The sequence below is a fragment of the Capra hircus genome, chromosome 27 (assembly GCF_001704415.2).
Source record: "Capra hircus breed San Clemente chromosome 27, ASM170441v1, whole genome shotgun sequence".
NCBI classification, from domain to species: Eukaryota; Metazoa; Chordata; class Mammalia; order Artiodactyla; family Bovidae; genus Capra; species Capra hircus.
The window spans coordinates 38771123-38787387 of NC_030834.1; the positions used below are offsets into that span (position 1 = coordinate 38771123).

A 16265-nucleotide genomic window follows, 5' to 3' on the forward strand; every position below is an offset into this window, starting at 1 on the left:
AGGAAGGGGATGGATGAGGGTTCACATTGTTACCCCGCAGAAACTAATGCAACTTTGTACAGCAATTATAATCCAATAAAACAACGTAAGAATTCATGACACTCTAATGCAGACATACCTTAAATAACAACTCTAATTATAAATAAATGTATTTTATGACTAATATATTTTTGAAGGAAAATACTTCTAGGAAAGAGTGATAGACAGGGCCTTGAAATATTTAGGATTTATTAGACAGACAGACATACCCACACCCACCACTCCCACCTCTTAACCAGCCATCACCACATCAATGGTATGTGAGGTAATGACCTCAACATGCAAACAAGTGTCAAATGCTAAAACTCTAAATTAAAAAAGGTTGGTTTTGGTTTGTTTTTCTATTTGTTTACTAAGTCAGATTCAAATAAAGGTGTACTTTAGGAGCAAAATCAATGTTTTGAAGCAAAGCAGCACACTAACAAGAAGTGCTATTAAGTTTCAATTTTCCGGAAGAAAAATTAGCTTAACAGCTGGAAAAACGAGTTCATTTGTTTTTATTTTCAAGCAATCTCATTTAGTTGTGAGCAAAGAGGAAAGAAAACAGGAAACACTCTAGCTATACTGCTCACAAATCAATTTCCTTTGTGTGCAGTGGAAAACAATTACCATTAGAGTTATAAGAAAATATATTTTTAACAAATAGCGAGTTTTCCCAGTTACAGGATTTAAAGAATAGTCAGTTAGCAGGTAAAAATTGTTATCCATGAGAAAAATTATCCATTTTTCTGAGAAAGATCTGTAACTCACAGAAAAATGGCAGACCAGTGATGGTCAGTTACTGGTGACCAAGGTATTATCAGATCGAAAAAGCTATAGTATATATCATTATTATGCTATTTTAAGAATTACTTACAAGCACTTGCTTTAGCATTATAAAATTAGTTTGGATTTTTAAACATAAGTAACTTTTAGTAATTATATATAAGCTACTAAATTTATAACGTAAATAATAACATGTTTGTGGTTTTAAGTCACTACAGTTTGGGATAATGTGTTATACATCAGTGAATAACAAACACAATCATGTTTTCTCTCTTCTATTAAATCATAAACTTCTGAAAGACATTATACAGCTACTTGTACCACCTTAGCAGACTGTGTTACATATTTAGAAATCAAAAATGAAATCAGCAGTCTATGAGGACTTAAAGCGCTCTAGGTTAACTTCTCCCAAGTTCAACTTAAATCAACTCATTAAAAACACATGTTCCAAGACGTAGTTGGTTCCTTAATCACAACAAAATGCACCAGATTTTACAAGATACATGAAAAGTAACAATAAAAAAATTCCCAAATATTAACTTTATTGTTTCTCTTTCATCTCATCTAACATAAAATTCTAATTCCCAAACAGAATTAAAGTGGATATGAGATGACATATAAGAGTTTCTGAAAATTTATATAGTTTATTAGCCTTCATAACTCGAGACTTTATGAAGAGTCTCAAACAAGTTCACCTATAAACTCTTTTAAGCTTCAAAGAGTAAAATATATATTTTGTTACAGTCAGGGCTCAGCAATGTAGAATCGTTAGAGAAGGAATAATTTAGGAGAGCTGCAATATTCTGAAATCCTAAGAATTTACTCCATAAAACCCCCAAATTTTGTGTAACAATTCTAGGTCATTGTTTTCTTTCTTATATAAATTTAGTAAACAGCTCCTTAAACAAAAGAAGACACTTTTACAATAGAACTTTTCTGAGACTAATACATACGAATGTGAAAAACTCTCCAAGGAAAGGATATAAATGCAACATTCTCTAAACCCACTTGGACATGGAACCCTTTCCCCCTGTCCCCTGCAAACTCTAGTAGGCTCAGTCATTACATGCTTTTAGAACGAGGGAATTAAGATGGTGACTTCTTAAATAAAACATAATGAACTACTTAAAAAAGAATACTGCTCAGTGGCTTCAGCTCTGGAGTGAAGTGCAGACCACCACGCCCAGACAGAATTCAGAGTCTTCTGTTGTGGCTGGACTCACACAGCTCTTCTTCGCTCATCCTGGGCTTGAAGACATCAGACTTTTTGCTCATAACTCCAGGTCTTTGTTATTATTGTTTCTCACACCTAGAATCCCTTCCTTTCACCACACGTGTCGGTCCTAATTCTGCCTTTCCGATGGACACCCTCTGTCAGCTGGTTCTCTTTCCCTTCAACTCCCACGGACTGCTGTCTGTGCTTCTCCCATCTCATCTCTTTATACATTACAAACATGTGTCCTCACTACCATTTGTATAGGGACTCCTCTGCTTTGTAAAATAAGTATTTCTTAAAGGAATCAGTCTTTCTATTTTATCCCTTAGGATCAGCTATAGCTTTTTGCCATTATTAATAGATTCACCTGTGGCAAATCTCCACATTCTAAGTTAGAAGTAATGACTTAGTAAATGTATGTATATGTAATATACATATACATATATCAGACTTTCTACAAACATTATGTCACTGAACCTCACAAAAGCCCTATGAGGATAATTCCTGATACAAATAAGAAAACAGACCAAAAAATAAAGCAACTTGTCTAAGGTTATATGAATAATATATGCCTGAGAATGCAGCCCAAAGCTAATGTTCATCTAAGACTAAACACTGGTTCAAGAAGGATACTTGATATACACCATAAAGAAAAGCTGAGCGAACCTTGCAGAGAGAGGCCCAGCTGACAGGGTGTGTGCGTGGGAAGAGAGGCAGTGCATTTGACACAGCCAGTGTGGGTCATGCCTTTGAGCCAAGCAAGTAAACTCTCTACTGCGCAGCTGTACAGGAAGTCCAGAGTCGGGCAGAGACGTGTGGGTCAGAGACAGAGTTTTGTGAGGCATCAGCAGTCAAATAAATGGTGGTGACAGCTATGGATTTAGAGGAAGGCCACCGTGAAAAACACAGAAAGCGAAATAAATGAAAAAGACCCGAGTGAGACACGGGAAACAGCACAGGAAACAGGAAAGGATGAAGCAGAAGAGGACAGAGAGGAGATTAGTGGGAAGTGCCGGAAAGGCGGGAGGAAAGGAGACGAGCGCGACAGAAATCTCGGGAAAGAACTTTAGTAAGCACCAAGGATTCCACCTCCAAGCATGATCGATTAGCCAAAATTAACTAGAAGCAAACACTCTCTTTCTCTGAAACACCAGCCCATTTCAACTGCTCACTGTATAGGGGTCAGAGCAGAGACACAGCAGATCCTCAGAAGCACCGCAGAGGCCCCGGCCAGTGCTGCAACAACGCACCCGCTCAGACAGACTGCACGTGATCCAGCCAGCCTCCCAGACACCTCTGGGAGCACAGCCCACCCGGTGAAACTGTACACCGACCGGTATATCAGCTATCCAGGTCCCTAAAAGATGGATACTAAGAACATCTTCGTTATTAGGGACATCAATAGCTTTAAGTACTGTAGACTAACTGTGTAATATTCTCCATTAGGAGCTTCACGCATCTTTAATCCTTACACAGATTTAGCTATACCCAACATTCAGGAAACGAAGATCATGGCTTCTGGCCCCATCACTTCATGGCAAGTAGATGGGGCAACAGTGGAAACAGTGTCAGACTTTATTTTGGGGGGCTTCAAAATCACTGCAGATGGTGACTGCAGCCATGAAATTAAAAGACGCTTACTCCTTGGAAGAAAAGTTATGACCAACCTAGATAGCATATTCAAAAGCAGAGACATTACTTTGCCAACAAAGGTCCATCTAGTCAGAGCTATGGTTTTTCCAGTGGTCATGTATGGATGTGAGAGTTGGACTGTAAAGAAAGCTGAGCGCCGAAGAATTGATGCTTTTGAACTGTGGTGTTGGAGAAGACTCTTGAGAGTCCCTTGGACTGCAAGGAGATCCAACCAGTCCATTCTGAAGGAGATCAGTCCTGGGTATTCTTTGGAAGGAATGATGCTAAAGCTGAAACTCCAGTACTTTGGCCACCTCATGCAAAGAGTTGACTCATTGGAAAAAACTGTGATGCTGGGAGGGATTAGGGGGCAGGAGGAGAAGGGGCCGACAGAGGATGAGATGGCTGGATGGCATCACTAACTCGATGAACATGAGTTTGGGTGAACTCCAGGAGCTGGTAATGGACAGGGAGGCCTGGCATGCTGCAGTTCATGGGGTCGCAAGGAGTCGGACATGACTAAGTGACTGAACTGAACTGATGGGAACAAGCATACGCCCCCCCCTCACCCCAGTATCCCCATCCACTCCCTGGATACTAAAATCCCCAGATGCTCAAGGCTCTTATGTAAATATGGCTGAGTACTTGCATATAACCTATGCACAACCTCCATATGCTTTAAATCAACTGAACTCTGGGAGATGGTGATGGACAGGGAGGCCTGGCGTGCTGCAATTCATGGCGTCGCAAAGAGTCGGACACAACTGAGCGACTGAACTGAACTGAACTGAGACCACTTATAATAACTGATACAATGCAAATGCTATGTATATAGTTGCCAGTATGGCAATTTCAAATTTTGCTTTTTAGAGCTTTCTGAAAAAAGTTTTTAAAAATATTTTCCACCTGTGGTTGACTGAATCCGTGGATGTAGAATCCACAGATCTGGCAGGCTGACTTACATGTTTTTTAAGAGGTGGGCCAATTGATCCTCAGTAACATCAGGCAGCTTGCGCCCATACGTCTAATAAATATCAGAATTGGGATTCCAGTCTAGGTCTGTCAACCTACAGGACAGAAACTCTGTCCATCACAGAGAAGCCACACTGCAAACAAAGGTTCCATCTAAATAATCATGTCCCTGGATAGATTCTACCTGAATCTATGGTACCAGAATACATATACAGCAAGCACTTAAATTTACTCTTAAACACATTTAAAAATAATAGTTTCAAATGTAGTTAATTTTTTACTTACCTTCTTGAGCAGCAAATGCTTGACTAGCTGAAATGACTTTTGTTAGTTCTGGATTATATCTTGTTCCCTCTGGAAAAATTACAAGATACATCTGTGAAGACATAAAGATTTGGTTTGTTTTATGTGAGTGTTTTTGTTGTCGCTGTTAACTTACCGATGATAACCCTGTAAATCCTAAGAGTATTTCCCATGGTGGTGAAAAAAAATTCAATTACCTATGACCTTTATTTCAAGCAGAACAACCAAAATGCACAAATTCAATTAAGTCATGACACAGCATAGAATATATCTGAAATGGAGTCCTATATTTATTCAGATGTCAGTCATTAATAATCTAACAACATTTCTGCTGCTGCTGCTGCGTCACCTCAGTCGTGTCTGACTCTGTGTGACCCCATAGACGGCAGCCCACCAGGCTCCCCCATCCCGGGGATTCTCCAGGCAAGAACACTGGAGTCGGTTGCCATTTCCTTCTCCAGTGCATGAAAGTGAAAAGTGAAAGTGAAGTCGCTCAGTCATGTCCGACTGTTCTCGACCCCATGGACTGCAGCCTACCAGGCTCCCCCGTCCATGCGATTTTCCAGCAAGAGTACTGGAGTGGGGTGCCAACATTTCTAATTACATGCTAATATTCACTGATTTAAAAGCTTGCCATGAAATGCTGACTCATACAAAGCCTCAATTCATTAATGAAAGAGGTTCCCCCTACTAAGATTCTGCAAAATCACTTTTGAAAAGGTGTAAATTTTAGACATCAGGGTCCCTAAGTACACCTCATCTGATGGAAACCATATATAAATATATAAATCTTCATAATATAAAAGGTAATAGATATTCGTATTTCAAAAGATTCACATAGCAATGTTTATTCAGAAGATGTATTTCTTAGTAATTTTTGGGAAAAAAAAAAAATCCTACAGTCTCTCAAATAATGTGCATGTGTGCTAAGTTGTGTCTGACTCTTTGCGACCCCATGGACTATAGCCCTCCAGGCTCCTTTGTCTGTGGGATTCTCCAGGCAAGTACACTGGAGTGGGTTGCCATTTCCTACTCCAGGGAGTCTTCTCGACCCAGGGATTGAACTCATGTCTTTTATGTCTTTTCCACTGGCAAGCAGGTTCTTTACCACTAGCACCGCCTGGAAAGCTTTCTCAAATAATACTACTGGTGAATAAGAGCTGATTTAATCATTAATCATTTATTTCAGTGAGGAATATTAAGTCACATGGAAGTTGACTTTATAAATATATTCTACCTTGCCGATTATGTGATTAACTTTCAGAAACAGAAGAGCCTAATAAAGAGTCTGAGAAATACGTATCTGTTTCACAGCACTTAAATATTAAACAGTGAAGCGACCACCCAGATCCTATGAAAGTGGCCTCATCCCCGCAGTGACCTGAAGGGACAGCCCCTTGTGCTGCCTCATGAGCCTGGCATCCATCACTCAGCAGCACTGCATGACCACTGAAACACTAGACTCTTGCCCCTGGGAATCAGAAATGCTCTCTGGGAGCCCAGAGTGAAAGACTAGGTTATCTGAGGGCTCCCCTCGTAGCTCAACTGGTAAAAAATCCACCTGCAATGCAGGAAACCCTGGTTCAGTTCCTGGGTTGGGAAGATTCCCTGGAGAAGGGATAGGCTACCCATTCCAGTCTTCTTGGGCTTTCCTGGTGGCTCTTGGTAAAGAACTCACCTGCAATGCAGGAAACCTGGGTTCGATCCCTGGGCTGGGAAGATTCCCTGGAGGAGGGCATGGCAACCCACTCTAGTATTCTTGCCTAAAGAATCCCCAGGGACAGAGGAGCCTGGCAGGTTGCAGGCCATGGGATTGCAAATAGTCAGATACAACTGAGCGACTAAGCACAGCACACAGGAGGTTCTTTGCACTGACTTTCCTATTGAAAACAATTTAGAGAGCTGGATGTAACATCATCCTAAGAGCATCCAAGAGCTGACAAGATGTAAGATCAAAACTAAAGCAAACACAGAAAAGCAGAAGTAAGCCCAGAGAAGAATTCAGCTCTAAGAGATACAAAAAGTGAGGGCACAAAAATCTAAGGCCACAGATCTTGTAGAAACAGTAAGAATGAAACAGAAGTGAAGGGAGCACCAAAAGGGCCACACTCCTGGGGTAAAAGCAAGCCAGGTAGTCACGCAGGGCTCAGAAGGTCTTGTCTCACGGCACGGCCTGGGTGGTCCAGGTAGCCTCAAGCTCAGGATGGGCCTGGGTGGGCCCAAGGGAGAAGTGCCTCCAGAGATGGGGCTAAAACAAACGCCAGTGTTCTCTTTCATCTTATGCTCAAGCTGATTTCTGCAAATAATTTTTCCAAATATAATCAAGAGCAAACAAAGATCACCTAGCACACAGGGAAAGGAGGCACCATGAGCCAGAGAGAAGACAGAGGGAAGTGGAAAGAGAGGACAGCTGGGGGGAGGAGGAGGGGAGAGGCGGTGAGGAAGGAAAAAAGGAGAGAACTTGAACCTGTCAGCTACATTTCTGAGCACCAGGACAGACAACCACACAGGGCCCCGGGGAACGAGGCACGGCTCCCCTGCGGCCCTGCCCTCGGAGGGAGTGGAGAGCCACAGGGAAGCGATGAGCATTCTGTAAGGAGAATGCTGAGGCTTCTTCTGTGGGCAACAAGGTTTCATAAAATAATGTTTACATGCAATGATTCTTCATTTGCAGATATTCATACTTTTTCTGACTTTTCAAATAACTCAGTAGATACAAGAAATCCAAATTCATACTGACAGAAAACAGTCGTTCTTCTTAACCTCCACCTGAGGCTGAAGAAAAGTCAGAGGAGCTCGTAAGTAGCTCAAGTGTAACGTTACAAGGGCAGCTCTGCTTCTATTTATAGACTGAAGACACCAAATGGTCTCCTTACTCCTCTTTAAGGTCAATATTGACAACCACCCGGAAAGGATCGAATCACCTGCAGCAACCTTTCTGACGGCCAAAAATAACTGCTTACCTATATTTCGAAGGTTTTTTGCTGCCTCAAAAACTCTGAATTATTTATTACACATGGGATAATAGATTTTCAAAACAATTCTTAAATGCTACTTTAATCCTTAAATTACAAATTGAGAGTTGATAAGAAAAAAAATAAAACTGAGCGTAATCTTACTGGAGTTCCTGCGCTGATGTAGCGCTGCAGCTTTTTCCTCATCTGATTTTCATTGAACTTGGCACTTCTTTTTACATAGATTCCACCATGCTGCCATGTAAAAAGAAAAAAAAGAGGGCAAAAACATATTTACTATTAAAATGTCCAATGACCAGCCATCAAAAGGGTTAACTTTGGGGTGAAGAATAAAACTACATTTTAGGAATTAAGTTATATTGAATACTTTTAAATAGTAGCCTTTAAATAACATTAGCTGAATTCTGTGTTTTCAATACAATTCAAATAAAAGCAGGTGTGGCTTATCATAGGAAACGTCACAAACATTTACTTCTGCTGTCAATTAAAAATGCTTTCTTACCTTAAAAACACTTTTTTCTTTTTCCGAATCAAAAACTCAATCAGATGGATCTTAGTTCTCAGTTATTCCACTGACCTATGTTGAAGCCCTAACCCCTAAATGTGACTATATTTGGAAATGGGGTTTTTAGGAAAATAATTAAGGTTAAATGAGGTCATAAGAGTGGGCCCTGACCCAATAGGAATGGTGCCTTGTAAGAAGAGATTAGGACACAAAGTCACGTAAAGGACAGACACAGGGAAAAGACAGCCACCTGCAAACCAAAGCCTCAAAAGAAACCTCTTTAACTTCCAGCCTCCAGACTGGCAGCAAACAAACCTCTGTTGTAGTTTAACTCATAGTGTGGTATTTTATTATGGGAGTCCAGGCGGGCTAATACAAACACCATCATAAAAATTGTTTAGTCACTCAGTTGTGTCCGGCTCTTTGTGACCCTCATGGACTGTAACCTGTCAGGCTCCTCTGTCCATGGAGCTTCCCAGGCAAGAATACTGGTGTGGGTTGCCATTTCCTTCTCCAAGGGATCTTCTCGACCCAAGGACAGAACCCAAGTCTCCTGAACTGACAGGCAGATCCTTTACCGCTGAGCCACCAGGGAGGTCCTCGTAAAATTTAAGATAACCTCAATTAACCCTCATATGTGCACGTCATTGAAACTTTGCATCAGGTCAGTCTTTTTTTGTCTTCCTCTATGCTAACTCGAACTCATCTGTAAAATTAACGGACTGGCTGAATTTGATTTTGTCTTAATCAAGAATATGAGTAAAAGGAAATAAAGAGAAGCAAGGAGGGGACAGGATATAGAGGAGGCGAAGGGTGGCCTTAGATTCTGAACGTGGTTCCTTCACACATCAGCTGACTTGCCTGAGTACAGAAAAGAAACTCCGAGTGCTCTAAGAGTGCAGGTACTTACCCAAGTAAGTAAGCAGTAGTTTGGGTACTACTTACCCAAACTGGGAGAACCCATGAGGATAAAGTCATTCTTCACAAACTCTTTAGAATCAGAGCCGCAGGAAACATATACTGCAATGTGAAACTTCCCCAAGCTTTCAATGACATTATGTCTCCTCTTCACACACTATTTCCTACTAATCACTTGATGTGCTTATTAAACTCAATTTTCATTAAAAAAAAAAAATCTGAGTTCTTTCCCAGGTATACAGAAGCTACAGAAGTGAAGACCAGCTATCTTTCCCTTAGGAACTCCCTGATTAGTGATGAAGCAGAATATGTATACGAGTGTAATATAAGAGAATGGATACGTGTTACAATAAAGATGGTCAGAATTGAAAGCAGAGTGGAAGAAAGTGTAGAGAGCTCAGGTCAGTCACAGCTGTCACACATATCTCTAGTTACACTCACAGGGCTTAAATGAGCAAAAGCTCTCTAGTGCCTTTTCGATTTTTTTTTTTTTTTTTTAAACACAACAGTAAGGTTCCCAAAACATCTGCATTTGTTGGGACGAGGGAGCAGAGAGGATTCTGTTCTGAATTTCAAAGGTAAACTACACCTGTCAATGTCCACAAGCTGGTGGTTTAGAAATGTTTAATTTTCTGAATATCTATATATTAAAACTAAAGAGGGTGACAGAGGATGAAATGGTTGGATGGCATCACCGATTCAATGGACATGAACTTGGCAAACTCTAGAAGACTGTGAGGGACAGGGAAGCCTGGTGCACTGCAGTCCATGGGCTGCAGAGTCAGACAGGACTGAGCAACTGAACAACAGCAAAACATTTAAAACACACCACCGCCACAGATAAAATAAAAAGAAAACTTGACTGTTTCCTCACATGTCGCTTGTAACTATTTTTGAACAGCATTATTTCTGCTTCATACAGACTGTAAAAAACAAGTCCACTTAAAAGAAAATCTCACTTCCTGGCATAAAGTTATGCAACCTACTCCACTATTCTTGCCTGGAGAATCCCATGGACGGAGGAGCCTGGTAGGCTACAGTCCATGGGGTTGCAGAGTCGGACACAACTGAGTGGTAACACAAAGTCCACCACTTTTTAATTTATTCCCATTTATACATGAACATAATAGTTTAAGATACTTTTATCAAAATATATTTGGATTTTATTTTCCTTTAGAAGGAAATAAGGAAAAGAAAGAGGAAATGGACAGTCAAGACTCTAACCTCCAACACCACAGGAACTCTGATCACGGGACTTGGGGGCAGCATGGACTGTCCAAGAGGTGACCTCCAGATTTCTATCTTTTCAGGGCTTACCGTAACTTTAGCCTCTCTTCTTTAATCGAGTATTAAAGTCTTATTGTCAAGCATGTCTTCCATACAAATTTCATTCTTAACATTTAGAAAACTCCAAGTGTATCCGTATTAGTCACTCAGCCGTGTCTCTTTGCCACCCATGGACTGTAGCCCACCAGGCTCCTCTGTCCATGGGATTGTCCAGGCAAGAACACTGGAGAGATGCCAGAGCCTCCTCCAGGGGATCTTCCCGACCTAGGGATCGAACTCGTGTCTCCTGTGTCTCCTGCACTGCAGGCAAGTTCTTCACTGCTGAGCCACTGGAGAAGCCCCCAGAAAACTGCATAATTTATTCAGAAAAGGCATAGAAAAATGCTAGTAATCCCCTTCTGAATATTAAAGAACCTGTTGTATAGTTTCATGACCTGATGGTTATGATGTGATTTTAAAGAACTTTTATAAAATAACATATACTGAATATTTATTATGTACCTGACGCTCATGCTAGGTACTTTACATATATAGCCCACTATTTTTTTTATATCCTACAGATAATTACTTTTTAATTTATTAAGGGTCCATCACATTTTTTATCTTTAAAATTTTTTATATGATTTTGGTACATTTGCAATTTTTATTTAACAATTTGGGTAATCAGACATATATATATAAATACACACCATTAAAAATGCCAAGTAGAACCACATTAATTTAGAATGAACTGGTAAACCCATTAAAAATAAACCCAAAAAACTTAAAACATCCATACATATAGAAAGAAAGAAGCATGGAAAAAAGTACCTGAGAAAAATAACAGCCATACAGCGGGAGCCACTTGAGCCCATCTTTCAGCACGTAGCGCACATGTCCGAGAGCATTCTGCCTGACGGCCAGAATATCGGCAATGATCCAGTCAACTGCAAAGACAGAATCCATCAGTCCTAAGTGATCCCTGCCACAGAAGCAGAGCCTCTTCTCAAGACTGTTACAAAGCCGTGCTTTGAAAATATTACTAGTAGAATTTTTAAATTTCTTTAAATCAACCCCAGACATTTGAAAAATACAAATTCTGTGGGTTTTTTCAGGTTTGTTTTTACATTTCTTAAAAGCTTCTTATTTCAGGGATATATGCAAAAACCATAAACCATCAAAGTAACACAAATGATGCAGGAACAAAGAATCAGATAAGCCTCCCTAATTCTTAAAGTCTAGAAAACATGAAATGATAAGCAGAGACTGGCTAAATGAAGCTGTCACGTTCAAGAAAATATTCCATATAGACTAATATGCTCAACAAAAGGCAAGGATGTTTTATGTTCACCAATAACTTTCAGGACACAATCATAGGCTATAACGGAATTCAAAACAAAGAAGTCTCAAAGTTTACAACTATGCTGGGCACGTATGTATTCTTTTTCCTATGTAAAAAACTCTAGTTATGTAGATATGTTATTACTAAAAGGTAAAAAACAAAAGAAGGCAGGAGTTAAAAAAAAAAAAAACCACTAGTGAGCCGATAATACCAAACCCAAAAAACTTGTAGGAAGAAATACGCTGTTAATTGATCTTTCCAGCAGAACAAATTCTGAACAGAGAAACTAGCCCTTCCTTCCCAAAGCAAAGAAACAGGGACCAGCAAAGGGTGCAGAAGATGCCAATCAGGAGATGGTTTAAAGAGATTAAGAGAAAATGAAATGAAGTTAAGACAGCAATCAGTAGAGTCTTGAAGACCAGAGAAATCTGATTTGAAAATAAATGGCTGCAAACTATTCTATTTCTTCATAAGAATGAAAATGATAAAAATGAAATGTGAGGGAGACTGTTCTAGTATCTACAGAGGAACTGGAAGATAGGTATACTTGAAAAAAGCATTGATAAGAATTTGTGAAAGGATTCAGTCACAGGATCACAGGTATATTCAGGGTCAGATGAATGAGAGCAAAAGGAATAGATTCTTGGAGAAATATGTTTTTGTTAGGTAGGAAGGTACGCAGCAGCCTTGAGGGGTGGCCTAGCCAAAAAGGATGCAAGCTGACCTCTAAAGCCCAACCCAGACACAACCAAGAGAGCTCACAGAGAGAACTTTCCAACTCCTGCACATGCCCCCTGGGCACACAGGGGTACAAACTAACCACCGGGGCTTCCTCAAGTAACCTTAGAAAGCTAGGGGCCCACTAAGGGCTCATAAATATCCTATACGTAAATACATCTGATTGTAACAGACTGAATATGGAAAGACATGCACAACACAGCCTGTTGTTATGTAACTTGCAACTGTCAACCGGCCTTGAGTGTATGACCATTTGCATTCCCTTTCTTGATGGGTGGCAGGAAAGCTCTATTTTGCACAGGATACAACCAATAGGAGGAGATGGGAAGTATAAAAAGGGGGAAGCCAAGAGGGATCCTTATCATCAAGTTTCAACCAAAAAGGACAGTTCTCTGAGGAGCACAGGAGGATGAGCTCTCCGCTGTGTGCAATCCTTTAGGCACAGCACCACGCTGGACAGAGTACGCCACAGAAGCTTTAGCCAATTCAAACATTCAAAATTATCCTTCTGGAAAAATGTTTTATCAACCAGTACAAATCTTCCTTTTTTTAATCATTCATCATTTAACTTTCTTGATGATTTCAGAGGTACAACTAATACATCTCTAAGTTCTGTCACTGCTACTGCTACTGCTAAGCTGCTTCAGTCGTGTCCGACTCTGTGCAACCCCGTAGACGGCAGCCCGCCAGGCTCCCCCGTCCCCGGGATTCTCCAGGCAAGAATACTGGAGTGGGTTGCCATTTCCTTCTCCCCCTTTAAATAGAGGGAAGCAAAGATGTCCAAGCGTGGACGGCTGCAACCGGCGCACTAATCGCGGCCGGCTACGAGCACTAAGCGCGGCCGAGAGGAGCTGCCTCACGTCGGAGGTCAGGGGCAGAAGCCGGGAGGACCCCATGCCCGAAGGGCGGCAGCCAAGAGGAGCTATACCACATCTGAGGCCAGGGGCGGCCGCCGGGAAGAGCAACCCCACGTCCAAGGATCGGTGGGTGCGAGGGCGCAGGAGGGCCTAGAGGACCTATCCCACGTTGAAGGTCAGGAATCATGGCGGCAAGGAGATACCCTTCGTCCAAGGTAAGGAGCAGCGGCTGCGCTTTGCTGGAGCAGCCATGAAGAGATACCCCATGCCAAGGTAAGAGAAACCCAAGTAAGATGGTAGGTGTTGCAAGAGGGCATCAGAGGGCAGACACACTGAAACCATACTCACAGAAAACTAGTCAATCTAATCACACTAGGATCATAGCCTTGTCTAATTCAATGAAACTAAGCCATGCCCGTGGGGCAACCCAAGACGGGCAGGTCATGGTGGAGAGGTCTGACAGAATGTGGTCCACTGGAGAAGGGAATGGCAAACCACTTCAGTATTCTTGCCTTGAGAACTCCATGAACAGCATGAAAAGGCAAAATGATAGGATACCAAAAGAGGAACTCCCCAGGTCAGTAGGTGCCCAATATGCTACTGGAGATTAGTGGAGAAATAACTCCAGAAAGAATGAAGGGATGGAGCCAAAGCAAAAGCAATACCCAGCTGTGGATATGACTGGTGATAGAAGCAAGGTCCGATGCTGTAAAGGGCAATATTGCATAGGAACCTGGAATGTCAGGTCCATGAATCAAGGCAAATTGGAAGTGGTCAAACAAGAGATGGCAAGAGTGAACGTCGACATTCTAGGAATCAGCGAACTAAAATGGACTGGAATGGGTGAATTAAACTCAGATGACCACTGTATCTACTACTGCGGACACGAACCCCTCAGAAGAAATGGAGTAGTCATCATGGTCAACAGAAGAGTCCAAAATGCAGTACTTGGATGCAATCTCAAAAACGACACAATGATCTCTGTTCATTTCCAAGGCAAACCATTCAATAATCATGGTAATCCAAGTCTATGCCCCAACCAGTAATGCTGAAGAAGCTGAAGTTGAACGGTTCTATGAAGACCTACAAGACCTTTTAGAACTAACACCCAAAAACGATGTCCTTTTCATTATAGGGGACTGGAATGCAAAAGTAGGAAGTCAAGAAACACCTGGAGTAACAGGCAAATTTGGCCTTGCAATGCGGAATGAAGCAGGGCAAAGACTAATAGAGTTTTGCCAAGAAACTGCACCGGTCATGGCAAACACCCTCTTCCAACAACACAAGAGAAGACTCTACACAAGGACATCACCAGATGGTCAACACCAAAATCTGATTATATTCTTTGCAGCCAAAGATGGAGAAGCTCTATACAGTCAACAAAAACAAGACGAGGAGCTGACTGTGGCTCAGATCATGAACTCCTTATTACCAAATTCAGACTTAAATTGAAGAAAGTAGGGAAAACAGCTAGACCACTCAGGTGTGACCTAAATCAAATCCCTTCTGATTATACAGAGGAAGTGAGAAATAGATTTAAGGGCCTAGATCTGATAGATAGAGTGCCTGATGAACTATGGAATGAGGTTCGTGACACTGTACAGGAGACAGGGATCAAGACCATCCCCATGGAAAAGAAATGCAAAAAGCAAAATGGCTGTCTGGGGAGGCCTTACAAATAGCTGTGAAAAGAAGAGAGGTGAAAAGCAAAGGAGAAAAGAAAAGATATAAGCATCTCAATGCAGAGTTCCAAAGAATAGCAAGAGGAGATAAGAAAGCCTTCTTCAGTGATCAATGCAAAGAAATAGAGGAAAACAACAGAATGGGAAAGACTAGAGATCTCTTCAAGAAAATTAGAGATACCAAGGGAACATTTCATGCAAAGATGGGCTCGATAAAGGACAGAAATGGTCTGGACCTAACAGAAGCAGAAGATATTAAGAGGTGGCAAGAATATACAGAAGAACTGTACAAAACAGATCGTCATGACCCAGATAATCATGATGGTGTGATCACTCATCTAGAGCCAGACATGCTGGAATATGAAGTCACATGTGCCTTAGAAAGCATCACTACGAACAAAGCTAGTGGAGGTGATGGAATTCCTATTGAATTCCTGAAAGATGATGCTGTGAAAGTGCTACACTCAGTATGCCAGCAAATTTGGAAAACTCAGCAGTGGCCACAGGACTGGAAAAGGTCAGTTTTCATTCCAATCCCAAAGAAAGGCAATGCCAAAGAATGCTCAAACCACCACACAATTGCACTCATCTCACACGCTAGTAAAGTAACGCTCAAAATTCTCCAAGCCAGGCTTCAGCAATACGTGAACCGTGAACTTCCTGCTGTTCAAGCTGGTTTTAGAAAAGGCAGAGGAATCAGAGATCAAATTGCCAACATCTGCTGGATCATGGAAAAAGCAAGAGAGTTCCAGAAAAATATCTATTTCTACTTTATTGAGTATGCCAAAGCCTTTGACTGTGTGGATCACAAGAAACTGTGGAAAATTCTGAAAGAGATGGGAATACCAGACCACCTGACCTGCCTCTTGAGAAATCTGTATGCAGGTCAGGAAGCAGCAGTTAGAACTGGACATGGAACAACAGACTGGTTCCAAATAGGAAAAGGAGTACGTCAAGGCTGTATATTGTCACCCTGCTTATTTAACTTCTATGCAGAGTACATCTTGAGAAATGCTGGACTGGAAGAAACAGAAGCTGGAATCAAGATTGCCGGG

At 41.3% G+C, this 16265-nt stretch overlaps 1 protein-coding gene across 1 annotated transcript in view; it reads right to left on the reverse strand.

The window, feature by feature from the left end:
• Positions 1-16265, reverse strand: part of AGPAT5 (1-acylglycerol-3-phosphate O-acyltransferase 5) — a 46010-nt gene that overhangs the window by 12734 nt on the left and 17011 nt on the right. Inside the window, exons 3-5 of the mRNA XM_018042052.1 lie at positions 11423-11538; positions 8047-8136; positions 4910-5000 (exon numbers count right to left, since the gene is read on the reverse strand). Coding sequence (XP_017897541.1) covers positions 4910-5000; positions 8047-8136; positions 11423-11538 — 297 coding nt within the window. The remainder of the gene's footprint in view (positions 1-4909; positions 5001-8046; positions 8137-11422; positions 11539-16265) is intronic.